This window comes from Microcebus murinus, chromosome 22 (assembly GCF_040939455.1).
Source record: "Microcebus murinus isolate Inina chromosome 22, M.murinus_Inina_mat1.0, whole genome shotgun sequence".
Lineage (NCBI taxonomy): Eukaryota > Metazoa > Chordata > Mammalia > Primates > Cheirogaleidae > Microcebus > Microcebus murinus.
Genome location: NC_134125.1, coordinates 13,796,260 through 13,810,226, shown reverse-complemented (window position 1 = coordinate 13,810,226; position 13,967 = coordinate 13,796,260). Strand labels below are relative to the sequence as shown.

General features: G+C 46.4%; 1 protein-coding gene across 9 annotated transcripts in view; it reads left to right on the top strand.

Annotated features, from left to right (window-relative positions):
• Positions 1–10,143, top strand: part of CIT (citron rho-interacting serine/threonine kinase) — a 164,922-nt gene extending 154,779 nt beyond the window's left edge. For 7 of the 9 annotated variants that reach the window (XM_020283111.2, XM_012756541.2, XM_012756543.2 and 4 more), the window contains 2 exons: positions 6,784–7,087; positions 8,058–10,143. In XM_020283111.2, the coding sequence (XP_020138700.1) occupies positions 6,784–7,087; positions 8,058–8,081 (328 nt within the window). In that variant the 3' untranslated portion in view covers positions 8,082–10,143. The remainder of the gene's footprint in view (positions 1–6,783; positions 7,088–8,057) is intronic. The other 2 variants (XM_075996613.1, XM_075996611.1) reach the window with 1 other exon arrangement.
• Positions 10,144–13,967: the final 3,824 nt, after the last annotated feature.

The following is a 13,967-nucleotide window of genomic DNA, read 5'->3' as shown; positions in this document are numbered from 1 at the left end:
TCGAACTACCTGTTTCTTTTGAGATCTGCAGCACTGAGATGGCGCAGTCTTTTATGAGCATCAGGAGAATCGTAAAATATCCCCTTGGAAAGGTCAGAAGGGAGCGTTCTGATCTTTCTCTCGTGGCTATTTTCGGTGGCTCTGTGAGGGATGGAGCACAAATTATGCATTCACTGCTTTTAGCAGCTATTGTGCCATGTTCATGGCTGGGCTTGCGAGGGGAGACATGGTGGTGGATGAACCAGACACAGCCCGTCTCTGAGGATGCTCAGAGCCCCGTGGGAGAGACACCAGCGGATTAGAGCACAGAGGGCCAGGCTATGATGGGGTGGTGTGAAGCATCCTGGGAGCTCAGAGGAGGGCCCCCGGCCTGGGCATGGGGGCCAGGAAGGATTTCCCATCAGAAATGAGGCCGGGGGGCTGGGCGCAGGGAGGGCAGTGGGGAGTGCTCAGGCAGGAAGGAAAGGCAAGCTGCGCATGCAGGTCTGGAGGTGTGAGACCATGAGAGCGGGCCTGGGATTTCCAGCCTGCCTCAAAGCTTCCATGGAATTTGAAACCTCCTGAATGTGGTTAGACTGATATTCTTTTTTTTTTTTTATTTCGGTATATTATGGGGGTACAGATTTTAAGGTTTCAATAAATGCCCATTTCCCCCTCTCCCCCCACAAGTCTGAGTCTCCAGCATGACCATCCCCCAGATGGTGCACATCTCACTCATTATATATGTATGTATATACCTGCCCCCCTCCCCCCTCCCCCCTGCCCAATACCCTATTACTGTAGTACCTATGTGACCACTTAGGTGCTGTTCAGTTAATACCAATTTGCTGGTGAGTATATGTGGTGCTTGTTTTTCCATTCTTGGGAAACTTCACTTAATAGTATGGGTTCCAGCTCTAACCAGGAAAATATAAGATGTGCTATATCACCATTGTTTCTTAGAGCTGAATAGTACTCCATGGTATACATATACCACATTTTATTAATCCATTCTTGGATTGATGGGCACTTGGGCTGTTTCCACAGCCTCGCAATTATGAATTGTGCTGCTATAAACATTCGGGTGTAGGTATCTTTTTTGTAGAGTGTCATTGGATCTTTTGGGTAGATGCCCAGCAATGGGATTGCTGGATCAAATGGTAGATTCACTTGTATCGCTTTAAGGTAGGACTGATATTCTTTTTACATTTTATTTTTAATATTTTATTTTCAAATCAGTAATCCAATCATAGGGCACAAAATTCAAAGGATACAAGAAGGTGTATAGTAGAAACTCTGTCTTCCAGCTTGCTCATGCTTCCCAAGTCTCTTTACCCTCTGCTACCCACGTCTCCATGGGCAGAAACTAATTTTTAAAGTTTTTGTGTTTCCATTTAGAGATCCTTTACACATATACAGTCAGCCCTCAGTATCTGTGGGTTCTGCACCATAAATTCAACAGACCACAGATCAAAAATATTTGAAAAAAAAATTGTTCTTACACATACAGACTTTTTAAATTGTTAGCTATTTGTAGAGCATTTACATTGTATCAGATATTATAAATAATCTAGAGATGACTTAAAGCATACAGGAGGATGTATGTGGGTTATATGCAAATACTGCATCATTTCATGTCAGGTACTTGAGCATCCAGATTTTGGTATCCACAGGAGGTACCGGAACCAGTCCCCCACGGACACCAAGGGACCACTGTACAAGTCTGTGTGTGTGTATGTCCACGTACTCTTCCTCTTTTTTTAAAACACTCTTCATGGAGAAAATTCATATACCATAAAATGCACCCTTTAAAGGTACAATCAGGGGTGTGTTGTATATCCACAGATTTGTGCAACCATCACCACAATCGAATTTTACAACATTTTTCTCACCCCCAAAAAGAAACTCTTCTGATTTTCCCCAACTGGTATCACTGCTTCAAGCACTTGCCGTGTTTGACGATTGCCACCAATTGTTTTGCCCGGGCGTCGGACTTTTCCTAATGAGCAAGTTCTATATCAGGTCAAATAAAGATAAGCCCTGAAAAAGTGGGTCTTTTCCGGGGAGTAGTTAGACAGTTTAGATAGCGACAGTTTTCTGGGGATGAGATGTTTTGGGAAACTTCAGTCCTGGTCTGCTCCCTCGGTCGCTGTGGGATTGCTGGGCACAGCCGCTGTGGTTACCAGGCTGCTGACTCAACTCTACCACAGGCCTGGGAGAGGGCCGTCGGGTGGAGGGGAGGTTAATGTGGCACAAACTTGCTGTTCTTACTGAGATTCCTTTGTTTGTTTGTTTGCATGAACACTCTTCGAATTGTTGCAGGCCTTTTTTGCAGCATTCTTGGTCAGTGTGGCTTTTCAGCCCAGGAGCTTGTTGGAAAGCCAAAAGTGCCAAATAACCAGGTGCTCCTAACTCTTTGGTTTTGATCTTGACTCAGGAGTGACTACTCAGAGGACTAGGGTTAATTTCCAAAGTTCTGAAAAGTTGATTTTGACAATTTTTGCCAATGTTCCTTTTGCTTTTATGGAGGAACAGGTTTGCAGAGGCCCTTACTCCAACATTCCAGAAGAGTTTTTCTCCTTTTTAATACAAGTGATAGCATGCTGTGCATCCTCTTCTGTACCCTAATGTAACCATGTTAGTGTAAGAAATATTTCTTCATTCTTTTTTTTTTTTTTTTGAGACAGAGTCTCACTCTCTTACCTGGGCTAGAGTGCCGTGGCATCAGCCTAGCTCACAGCAACCTCAAACTCCTGGGCTCAAGTGATCCTCTTGACTCAGCCTCCCAGGTAGCTGGGACTACAGGCATGTGCCACCGTACTCGGATAATTTTTCTATTTTTAGTTGTTTGGCTAATTTCTTTCTATTTATAGTAGAGACAGGGTCTCATTCTTGCTCAGGCTGGTCTCGATCTCCTGAGCTCAAGCAATCCTCCCATCTCGGCCTCCCAAAGTGCTAGGATTATAGGCGTGAACCACCACGCCAGCCTCTTCATTCATTTTTTTTTTATTCTTTTTTATTTTGGCATATTATGGGGGTACAGATTTTAAGGTTTCAATAAATGCCCATTTCCCCCCTCTTCATTCATTTTTATTCAAATGCCTGCATAGCATTCCTTCCCATGGCTGTGCCTTAATTTACTTAACTACTGCTCCTTTACCAATGGATGTTTGGGTGGTTTCCAGTCTGTTGCTGTCGTAAATGACTTTGTACATATGTCATTTTTGCATGCTGAGGAATCTGTCTGTAGGATAAATTCCTAGAAAAGGAATTGATGGGCAACAGCAGACGTGCATTTGTAATTCTGATGGATGTTGCTGAGCTTTTCTCCTTGGAGGCTGCTTCTGCTGTGATTCCAGCAGCCGCATTTGGAAGTGGGGCCGGCCTGTCTTGTCATGGAGGGCTAGGAGCCAGATCCAGCTCCGTGTGTAGGAAGTTTGAAACCTTGGTCTGCAAAGAAGGTCTGAGATTATTTAATCTGGGGGAATACAACGACCTAGGATTTTAATTTTGGGGACTGGATTACTAGCCATACCTGTCTATCCTGTAAATTGTTAAGTACCCCCTGCCATGTGCCAGACATGAGCTTTGGGGCTAGGGATATAGAGATGAAGAAAACACTGGTTTCTTCTTCTCAAGGGGCTCACAGTTTGGTGGAAGAACCACATTTAATATCACAAAATACTTAAATGTTGGAAAAGACAGTCATCAATTTAATATTCTGGCACTACGTCCTAATGAATAGTGTCTCTTTCTTTCATTGATGTATAGGAGTTAATTCATCTGAAATGTTTGGTTAGAGTGGTTTTAATCCCGAGAATTTGCTGGAAAACCAGAAGTGCCAATAATTAAGTGCTCCTGACTCCTTTGGTTTGGCCCTGTGTCCAGAGTGATTGCTCAGTGGGCAACAGGCCTCCCCTGAAAAGGTCTGACCTTCTTTAAGTAATTTCCAAGTCATGCCAGAAACAAATTGAAGTAATTAGATTTTTTTTTCCTCCCCATTGCCTAGATGGCCAGGCATTTTGCTTTTGAGACTATGTAATCTCTCGGTAAGGACTTGCTATGGTGTGGTCAAAAATGGTTCCAATACCTGTGAACAAGGGGCAGAAATAATGTGTTAGCTTTCCTGCTGTTGCCAAGCATGTCTGGAAGGTCAGCACTTAGTCTTTAGTTCTCTGTTGGCTTATGAAACAGTCTTTTTGTTGCTGACTGCTTTGGGCAGGTCAGATGTGGAAGGCGGCTTGGCTGGGTGTGAGGCACTGCAGGCCTTGTTGCCCTGGTCTGTTAGCAAAGCAGGAAATGTAACTGTTTGCAAAAAACATAAAATTGATGTGGTATGAATAGATCATTGGTCGTTAATGAGAAGGAGGTGGAAGACAGCCCGCTTGGCTTAGGATGATGGGTGTGTTCTTTCCTGCCATTAACCTGACGTCCTGAATGGCCTTCCTGAGCCATCCTCCTTCCCCCGGCGTGGTGAGCCCCCCTCATTTGCTTTATCATGGGCCCCTGTGGACACATTTTATGATTTCTCTTCCACTACAAATAGGCTTAATGTAATTTTCCTACTTAGAATTTATTTTTCTATTTGTCTTCCATATCTCAAAACCGTATGGCTAGAGACGAATATAAACCTTGATTTCAGGATGTTTTTCAAATGTGAGTTATCTCAAATGTTACTGCTACACAGACAACACAGAGGGCTCCTGGCCTTCGGAGCATTTGCTGCCCGAATGTCCACGGTTAGAACTGCATGGGGAAGCAAGTGAATGACGTGAAACCATTCACTGTGAAGTGACCACTTAAAAAATTATCTCTGTTCACCAACATCTCTGTTTTACTGCCGAGCAGGAATTGGCAAACTTTTTCTGTAAAGGTCTAGAAGGTAAATATTTTTGGTTTTGCGGGCCATGTGGTCTGTCTCATCTACTCAACCTTGTTGTTGTAGTGTGGAAGCAGCCATAGACAGTGGCATGGCTATGTTCCAATAAAACTTTATTTACAAAAACAGGCATCTGCTGGATTTGGCCCTCCAGCCTGTTATAGAGTCTGTCCTTGTCTAGTGGGTTTCTGTGTTTGCTGCTGTCGCATCTCAATTATGAACATTGACAGGGGAGGTTCCGGTAAGTTAGACCAATAGTTGAAGGGAAAAAACCTAAAAAGTTGATGAAACAATAACCTCTTCCAAAGAGAAGGATTTAAATATCAAGGATTAAGACAGTCCTTTGAGAAAACCATTGATGATCTCAATTTTTAATTTTTTAGAGGCAGGGTCTTGCTATGTTGTCCAGTGTGTCTTGAATTCCTGGTCTCAAGTGATCCTCTAGCCTCAGCCTCCTAAGTAGCTGGGACTACAGGCATGCACTACCATGCCTGACTCTCTCAAATATTTTTGAAGAACCTTCTTTAGGATCTTATTGCAAAAGTCCAACATCGATGTAAAGGATGTCATAGCATGTCAGCTACAATTTTGTTGAGAAAATTAGAGCAAAATAAATCATTATGTGATTCATACTTGGTTCATTCTAAGAATCAGCATGTAATTGCATTGTAATTTAGATTTTAAAAATATCTAGGACAAAATAAATTATTTTCCTGATTTCAAGTTTTATTTTCGAAGATAACACCCCAATCAATCAAAATATGTCTTCAAGGAACATTCACTATAAAATCTCATCCCCATTTTAAGTAGGTTGCCTTTTCCCAGCACCAATTACGCTCAGATAATGAGGACCACAGTACTTTTTCCACTGACCAGGGTGAGAGGGAATCAACTCAGGAGGCTGCCTTTGAGTTCTATTTCTGGATCTCGTGTCCTCACAGAGGTAGTTAGGGCTGCGGGTCTGCTGCAGTCTTCATTTGAAATATCCAGGCCAGGACTGGGCGGAGGGTTGGGTTGGTCACGCAGAGAGGCCACCCGTGTTTTCAAGTGTCTGATTATTAACCATCAACTTTTGGGGCCTGGGACGTTTTTTGAGCCAGCTACACTGTTTTTGTCCACCCTGCTCGGTTTCCTAATAATATCATGCCCGATCTCTATACCTCTCCGTCGTATTGCCAGGACTGTGAACTGTCAACTTTCTGAGCCGCTGCATCTGCATCAGGTGCCCCAGGGACTCTTGGAAAGCCACCTGAAGGCAGAGGTGACCGAATACCAGGCTCAGGAGGGGGACAGACAAGGCAGCTGGTATTGACCAGCACGGGATTCTTCAAAACCACTCCCCTGCGCCGAGGGCCTCTGTGGGTCCCTGACTTCTGGGCCTCAGCAGGCTTAACTCCCAGGTGAAGACGGCCCTCTCGGCTCTGGAAAATACTAGGTCTGTAGGATGTAGCATAGGGATTATGGCATCAAACTCATCTCTTTTGGAAGCCCAGTTCTACCGTGCACTAGCTCTGGCGAGTCACCTGACTTCTTTCTGTCTCCATTTTCTTGCCTGCACAATGAGCGTCATGCTTCGTAGCTCAGAGAGCTGTTGTGACGATTTAACGAGACAGTGCGACAATGCAGGCACAGAGCTTAGCACAGCGCCCGGCACACGCTGGGTGCTCGTGTATGTCAAAGCTGCACTGAGACCAGGAAGCTTGGTTTTCTTTTGTTGTCATCTTTGCTCTCTTCCTTGACCTCACTACCAAAATCAAACAAACACAAAGTCTGAGGGACTCCAGGTCTAATCTTTTCCTAATCCTCAGTGCTGAGCTGGGGCATGGGGGTTGCTCAGAGGAGGAGGAGAATGTGTCCCCTCGCCCCCCAACCACACCGCCGGGGTTGTGGCTCTGCAGCTCCTGACTTCCCTCTCTTGTCGCCAGCAGCCCCAATAAGCGAGGCCCACCCACGTACAACGAGCACATCACCAAGCGCGTGGCCTCCAGCCCGGCGCCACCGGAAGGCCCCAGCCACCCCCGAGAGCCAAGCACACCCCACCGCTACCGCGAGGGGCGGACAGAGCTGCGCAGGGACAAGTCTCCTGGCCGCCCCCTGGAGCGGGAGAAGTCCCCGGGCCGCATGCTCAGCACGCGGAGGGAGCGGTCCCCCGGGAGGCTGTTCGAAGACAGCAGCAGGGGCCGGCTGCCCGCGGGAGCCGTGAGGACCCCGCTATCCCAGGTCAACAAGGTGAGGAAGCGTTCCGGGGCCGCATGTGTGTCACCGAGGCCAGGAAGGACTCGGGGAGCTGAGGCTCCTCAGGGCACTCCTGTCATTCAGGCTTCGTGAGACATACGGGTTTAGGGAGAAAATGAACTTGAAGAAGCAGCTTCCTAAGCAAATGGATAACCCATGTGTGATTCAAAAGGAGAACGTGTGTTTGTATCTCAAAATGTAACAGCTACTAAGAGTATATTGTCCCCTTCCCAGAGGCGAGTGTTAGCAGTTTCTAGAGAGATTCTGTGTAGACAGGAAAATATGTATGTGTTTTCTCTTTTCTTAAACACAAACAATAGCGTACTATATAGAATGTTCTAGGCTTTACTTTTTTGAAACACATACACACATATATAAGTTTTTTCTGGAAGGCTACACAGAAACTGGTAACAACACTCGCCTTCCAGAAGACCTCTGAACTTTTTCACATTTTTAAATTGTGTATGTGTGGTGGTATCTGTATCATTCTGAGTCAGCAACCGAGGAGACGCACGGGTGCCGCCGACACGGGCTCCCGGTGCCTCCCCAGCGGGCTCGTGCTCCCCGGAGCCCACTCTGCACAGAGCCACCTTTCTGTCACTCGGAGCTGGTTTTCTGGGTGGCTTTCTCCTCCTCATGCCACCTGCAGTTCACTCTCAGCACCTCTGCTCGTGAAGAAAGGAGGAAAAGCCATCCAGATGTTTTTTTCCTTATCCCTTTTGATTTACCAGTAAAACCGTATGTGCACGTGCCTGCGTGCACACCCAGCTTTGGGGTTTTCCAGTGACTTTCACTGCCTGGTTGACCCCGAGCTCTGTGAGTTGGTGCTGCCGAGCAGAGTGCTCTTTGTTAGCACATAGAGGGACAGACCAGGTGCTGCAAATTCCTGTCTGGCTTGTGCAAAGTGAGCGCAGCAACTCCTGGCCTTGGATGGCTAAAACCTTCCTCCTCATTTTGTTCCTAGGTCTGGGACCAGTCTTCGGTATAAAAGTCAGCCGGGAAAACCAACTCCTCATCTCGATCTGCAGGAAAACACCAGACACACTATGGAACTGCGCTGAAGGGGACCCCAGCGCCCACCTGCTCAGCCACCCTCTGGCACAGCTGGGCCCCGACCCACCTCGGCATGGACACCCGTCTCCAGGAGGTGCAGGTGGCTGAGGCTCCCAGGAGCTGTCAGCGCTCGGTGCCTCCTCTGGGCACCTTCCTGCAGTCATCTCTTTGCACTTTGTTACTCTTTCAAAGCGTTCACAAACTTTTGTACCTAGCTCTAGCCTGTACCAGTTCATCAAAGGAAACCAACCGGGACGCCAACTACAACGTGGTTAGGATCCTAATTAGACACTTAAAGATCCTAGGATTGGTTGGTTTTCCTTTCTTTTCTTTTCTTTTTTTTTAAAGACAACAGAATTCTTAATAGATTTGAATAGCAATGTATTTCCTGTTGTAGTCATTTTTAGCTAGATGACACCATCAGGTCTTTGCTACTGAGACATAGTGTAGAAGCGTCCCCGTCAGTTGGCTAAACCTCCCGCACTCACGTAGGTTCATTCTTGTCCCCGTCCATTTCCCATAGATGGCCCTGCTCTACCCAGGGCGATGTCGTAGCCTAATGTTTACTGTTCTCATTGCCTTTTACGGCCTTGGCGCCTTCCCCTCCCACCAGCTGAGAATGTACGGAGGTCATCGGGCCTCAGCTCGGAGGCAGTGACTTGGGGCCAAGGGACCTCGCGGAGCTTTCCTTCTCGCCCCTCAGCGTCATCCCCAGCCTGCTGTCCCCGCTTTCCATGTTGCTTTGGCCGGGAAAGCATGCAATAGACTTGCTCTGAGCCTGGCGTTTGATGGGTCTCGGGCTCAGGGAGGGGACTGGGGTGCCCACCTCGTCTGTGACGGCACGCCGTCCCCGCTCTGGCATGGGGAGGAGGCCGGTCCAGGAGTTCTGCATGGCGGTTCACTGCATGTGCTCCCCACCTGGCTGACGCCCCCGGGATACTCTGCCGACGTATGAATCCCATCCCGTGTCTCCCGCCAAATCGAGACCTTCTGAGGACTTGCCAACTAACTGGCCACCACAGGCTGCAGTCTGTAGCACTGAACACACAAAAACAAAACGCTCAAGCCTTACGACCAGAGAAGGATTTCAGCAAACCACCACCTCCCACTCGGTATCCTTCCGGCCCCCATGCTCGCCTGCTGACTCCCTGGTGGACGACTCTGCATTCACACAAAATCCAGCACGGTTCTACCCCACAAAACTGTGACTTCCCAAAGGAGCCTTTCCCTAGGGCTAGACCTAAGACCAGGAAGTTTGAGAAAGAAGCCGCAGCTCAACTTTTCCAACTCTGCCCGGGTTGGGGGTCCTCGTTAGGTGCAGTGCGGCTCCCCCGTCTCCCCTTTATTCGAGCAGGAAATTCCTGGTGACTGGTATAGAACCAGCCTAGAGGCTTTGCAGTTGGCGAGCTAACTAGCGGCCTTATTTCTGCCTTTAATCTCCCACAAGGCATCTCTTGCTTTGGACGCTCCACGACCCTTAGGCACGCCTCAGCAGCCAAGGCTCATCCTAGGTAGGCCGAACGGTAGACCCGCTCCCACCGCAGCAGGCGAACATGACCGTGTTTTCTCCAATCACGTGTCCACAGTTCTGATCCCTTCCCAGACTGCAACCCGGCCCAAATCCCGGCTCCTTCCTGCTCGTCTCTTAACCTAAGTGCTTTCTTGTCGGAATCGCCTACAAACCTCCATGTAGTCCCCACCTTGGCAAATGTCCTGCTGTCGCGTTCTATGTGTTGCTTGGAGTCTTTGGGGTTATACTCCCTCTCCCCCCACGCCCAGGGCAGATCTGACTGAATGTTTGCTGAAGATGTTGTCTCTTGGTCCACAAGTATTTGAAAAGGTCACTGGAAATTGGTCTTTCAGTCTTGGCATTTCATTTAGGATCTCCATGAGAAATGGGCTTCTCGAGCCCTGAAAGTATATATTGTGTGTCTCATTTGTGAAATGCTTCCTGCTATATAGAACTAGCTCAAAAGACTGTACATATTTACAAGAAACTTTATATTCGTAAAAAAAAAAAAAAAGGAAATTGAATTGGTTTCTACTTTTTTATTGTAAAAGGTGCATTTTTCAACACTTACTTTTGGTTTCAATGGTGGCAGTAGTGGACAGCCATCTTCCCTAGAGGGTGGGGAGCTCCGTGTGACCACCAAGATGCCAGCAGGAAATACCGTAACACGAAATTGCAGTCAAAAGCTTATTAGCATAAATAAAGATTCTAGGTCTCCAAAAGTACAGGCTTTTTCTTCATTACCTTTTTTTATTCAGAACGAGGAAGAGAATACAACACGTCAAGATCCACCTTGAGAGGAATGAACTTTGTTGTTGAACAATAGTGAAATAAAGCAATGATCTAAAAAACATTTGCTTTAGTGCAATGACCTATTCTTTTCTGGAGAGAGACCATTAAAAAATGATTGCCAGTGTGGTGTCAGTGTGGGCTGCTTGTCACGGATGGGACTTCTTTACTTCTGGGGGTGGCTTTTTCTCTGGGGTGGGGTGCGGGGAACCACATGGTGGTAAGAACGTGCTATCCTGGAATCAAGAGGTTGGTGACATTCTCTGCCAAAAGTGTGATATTGTAGAAGTTTGGTCAGTACTTCCAACGAATGGTGAATTGGCTATTAAGGTCATTGTATAGGACTGCAGAGCAGGAAAGCTTCTTAAGCAGTCAAATAGGCCATTTTGAAAGGATTACTCAAGGATGGATTACCCAGTTCTATAAGGCAGCTAACCAGAAAAACAGGTCAACTTAAGATTTCTTTCATCTGTATTAAGGCCACTGAGAATTGAATAATGTAGATTTCTTTGGAGAGAAGAATTCAGATCAAGGTAATTAAAAATGTAAAAACTTCTATTTTTAACTAGATGATTTTTTTGTAGTTTTCTCCATCCGTTTTCAGTTCATCAGTATAAACTGGCTTGATCCAGACAGACGCTGCTTCTGGCAAATGGTAACTCTTTCTCATGGTTCCTATTGCTTTTAGTCTCGAATTTTGATTTTCTGATGAAGTCTTCTGATCATGGTCAAAATTTGTCTTGCAGGGTTGTAGCTGACATTGCTTGCGATGGGAACCAGAGGTGCAATTCTGTTCCTCTTTTCTGTTTCACTGTTGGGCATAAAAATCTGCCCCAGTGTCTTAATTGTAAGAATGAAAACAATTCAGAAGGTGAAGTGAAATGCTGGAACTTTTCTTTCCTCATAGTGTTAGAAAAATCTCTGTTAAATACCAACCAATCATCCCATCTCAGTTTATCATCCTGAGGGTTCTTGGCAGCCACAGAGTACTTCAAAAGCTAAGTAAACATAGTTTGATTCCAAAAAGAATGAGCCGAGAAATGGTCTTTGGACCCTAACGAACGACTTCTGGGAAACAGCAAACTACTCAGCCACACCATAAAATGAGGCCCAGCCCTCCATACCGCCACTCCTGTTTCTTAAGCACAAACTTAGACATACAACTCAATTCTCACTAAAGATGTTGACTGCATAGCAAATTTCATAACTGTTAAACTTTAGGATTTGGAGGGTTAGGCCAAAAAGAGATGATTTGCTTAGCAGGACTGTCTTCAGAATTGGCCCTCTTGAATGTTACCTGCTTTAGAAAACATTCCTGCAGGCCGGGCGCGGTGGCTCACGCCTGTAATCCTAGCTCTCTGGGAGGCCGAGGCGGGCGGATTGCTCAAGGTCAGGAGTTCAAAACCAGCCTGAGCAAGAGCGAGACCCCGTCTCTACTATAAATAGAAAGAAATTAATTGGCCAACTGATATATATATAAAAAATTAGCCGGGCATGGTGGCGCATGCCTGTAGTCCCAGCTACTCGGGAGGCTGAGGCAGAAGGATCGCTCGAGCCCAGGAGTTTGAGGTTGCTGTGAGCTAGGCTGACGCCATGGCACTCACTCTACCCTGGACAACAAAACGAGACTCTGTCTCAAAAAAAAAAAAAAAAAAAAAAAAACAACATTCCTGCAGATGGAGCATAAAGCATGGATTTACGGAGGGTGGGCCTGCCAGGATGAGACCAGCTGAGCTTCCACTCATCATACAGGGTTAGATTGGCTTATTCTAAGCGGTTCTAAGCCATGGGGAGAATTTACTTCCCTCCTCCCCGAGAGCATTTGGTGATATCTGGAGACACTTTTGGTTGTCACAACTTGGGGGGTATCCAATGGGTAGAGGTCAGGGATGCTGCTAAACATGCTACGATGCACAGGACAGTCCCCACTCACCACAGAATTATCCAAAGTGCCAATAGTGTCAAGGTGGACAAAACATGGTATGCTTGGTCTGTTCTAGTTCCAGTCAGATTTCTCTCTTGGCAGTTCAAATACTGCTAACGATGTCTAAAGCATGGGGATTGTGGCTCTAGACATACAATGTTTATAGGAGAAAAAAATTTTATTTGCCTAATTGAATGTTGAAGCTCTATTTTCCTGAAGCCAGGAAAGGTGGAGGTATTGGAAATACAGTCCAGTCTTGGTCACATTGTTTACCCTTGAGTCTATCAATGATTAACGGAATTCTGTTTGCCCTGCAGGGGTTGTTAGAGGTAGACGATAGAACTTTGAAAATAACTGTATGTAACTCTGGTGTTTCAGAGAGCCACAAAAAAGGAAAAATAAAATTGAGCCAGGGTATACACATGTGGAGCTGTCTCCTGTGTGTTCTCCTTTTCCAGAAGGGATGGGTAAATTCACTTTAGGGGGAGGAAAAAAATAGCAGGAGGGGCTTGCATTCTCATCTGGGCAAAGGCCCTTTAGTTGCATAAAAGACAAAAAAAGACAGCATAGTTTTGGGGGCCAACTCTGCAGGCAGAGCCTCCTGGTTCTCCTAGAGACGGCCGCTGGGCCCAGAAATTGGGCTCCGGCTGCTGTTCCAGCTTTTAGGATCCTCCCCAAAAGTGAGACATCAGGGATGATGACTCTTAGGAAGACCCTGTGAATATTTTCACAATTAGTTGGTATGACTTGGGTTTTGGAAGACATGCACATGTCCATAACTTCCTTGTTTTCTCCTATATAGAAGACAACTACGGTTGGCATTCCAGGGCAGAAGGCTGTAGTTTCTGTTTCTCCACTGACTGGCTGGTCAAGAGGTGTTGAGGGATCCCTCAGAAGCTGGATGGATTGGGTGAGTGGTCCCTAGACTTGAGTCTTCATCAATTCATTCAAAACTTTTGTAAACATAGGTGGACATCTTGGTCCATTTAGTGCTGCTACAACAAAATACCTTAGACTGGGTAATCTATAAAGAACAGAAATTAATTTTCTCACAGTTCTGGGGGCTGGGAAGTCCAAGATCAAGGTGTGGGCAGGTTTGGTTGTCTGCTGAGGACTCTCTGCTTCCAGTGTGGCGCCTGTGTCCTCTGCAGTAGAGGACCGCTGTGAGCCCTCGTGACCCAATCACCTCTTAAAGGCCTTACCTCTTGAGACTGTCACATTGGCAACCCCTGAATTTTGAGGGGGACACATTCAAACAACAGCAGAGGAGAATAAGATGTGGAGAGAAGTTAGCACGTACTCAGAAGTGAAACTGTGCTCATAGAGAAGGAACTGAATTAAACAAAATGAAATTTGTTCTATCCTAAAATAGTTTGGTCTCTGGTCTCAGCCATGGATGGTATCAGTTTGATGTTCCACGTTTTCGTTCTTGGCCTTTGTGGAGTCCTGGAGGTTTCCTAATACAGCTAGTTGAGGGGCAGGCACTTTTTCTTGTCTGGCCCCTTGACATCCTGTGTTTGTGGCCCTGTCCCAGTCATGCTGTCAAGGCCTCGCAGATCCCAAGGTGAAATGAAAGGAGCCCTAGGGATCATTGAGTG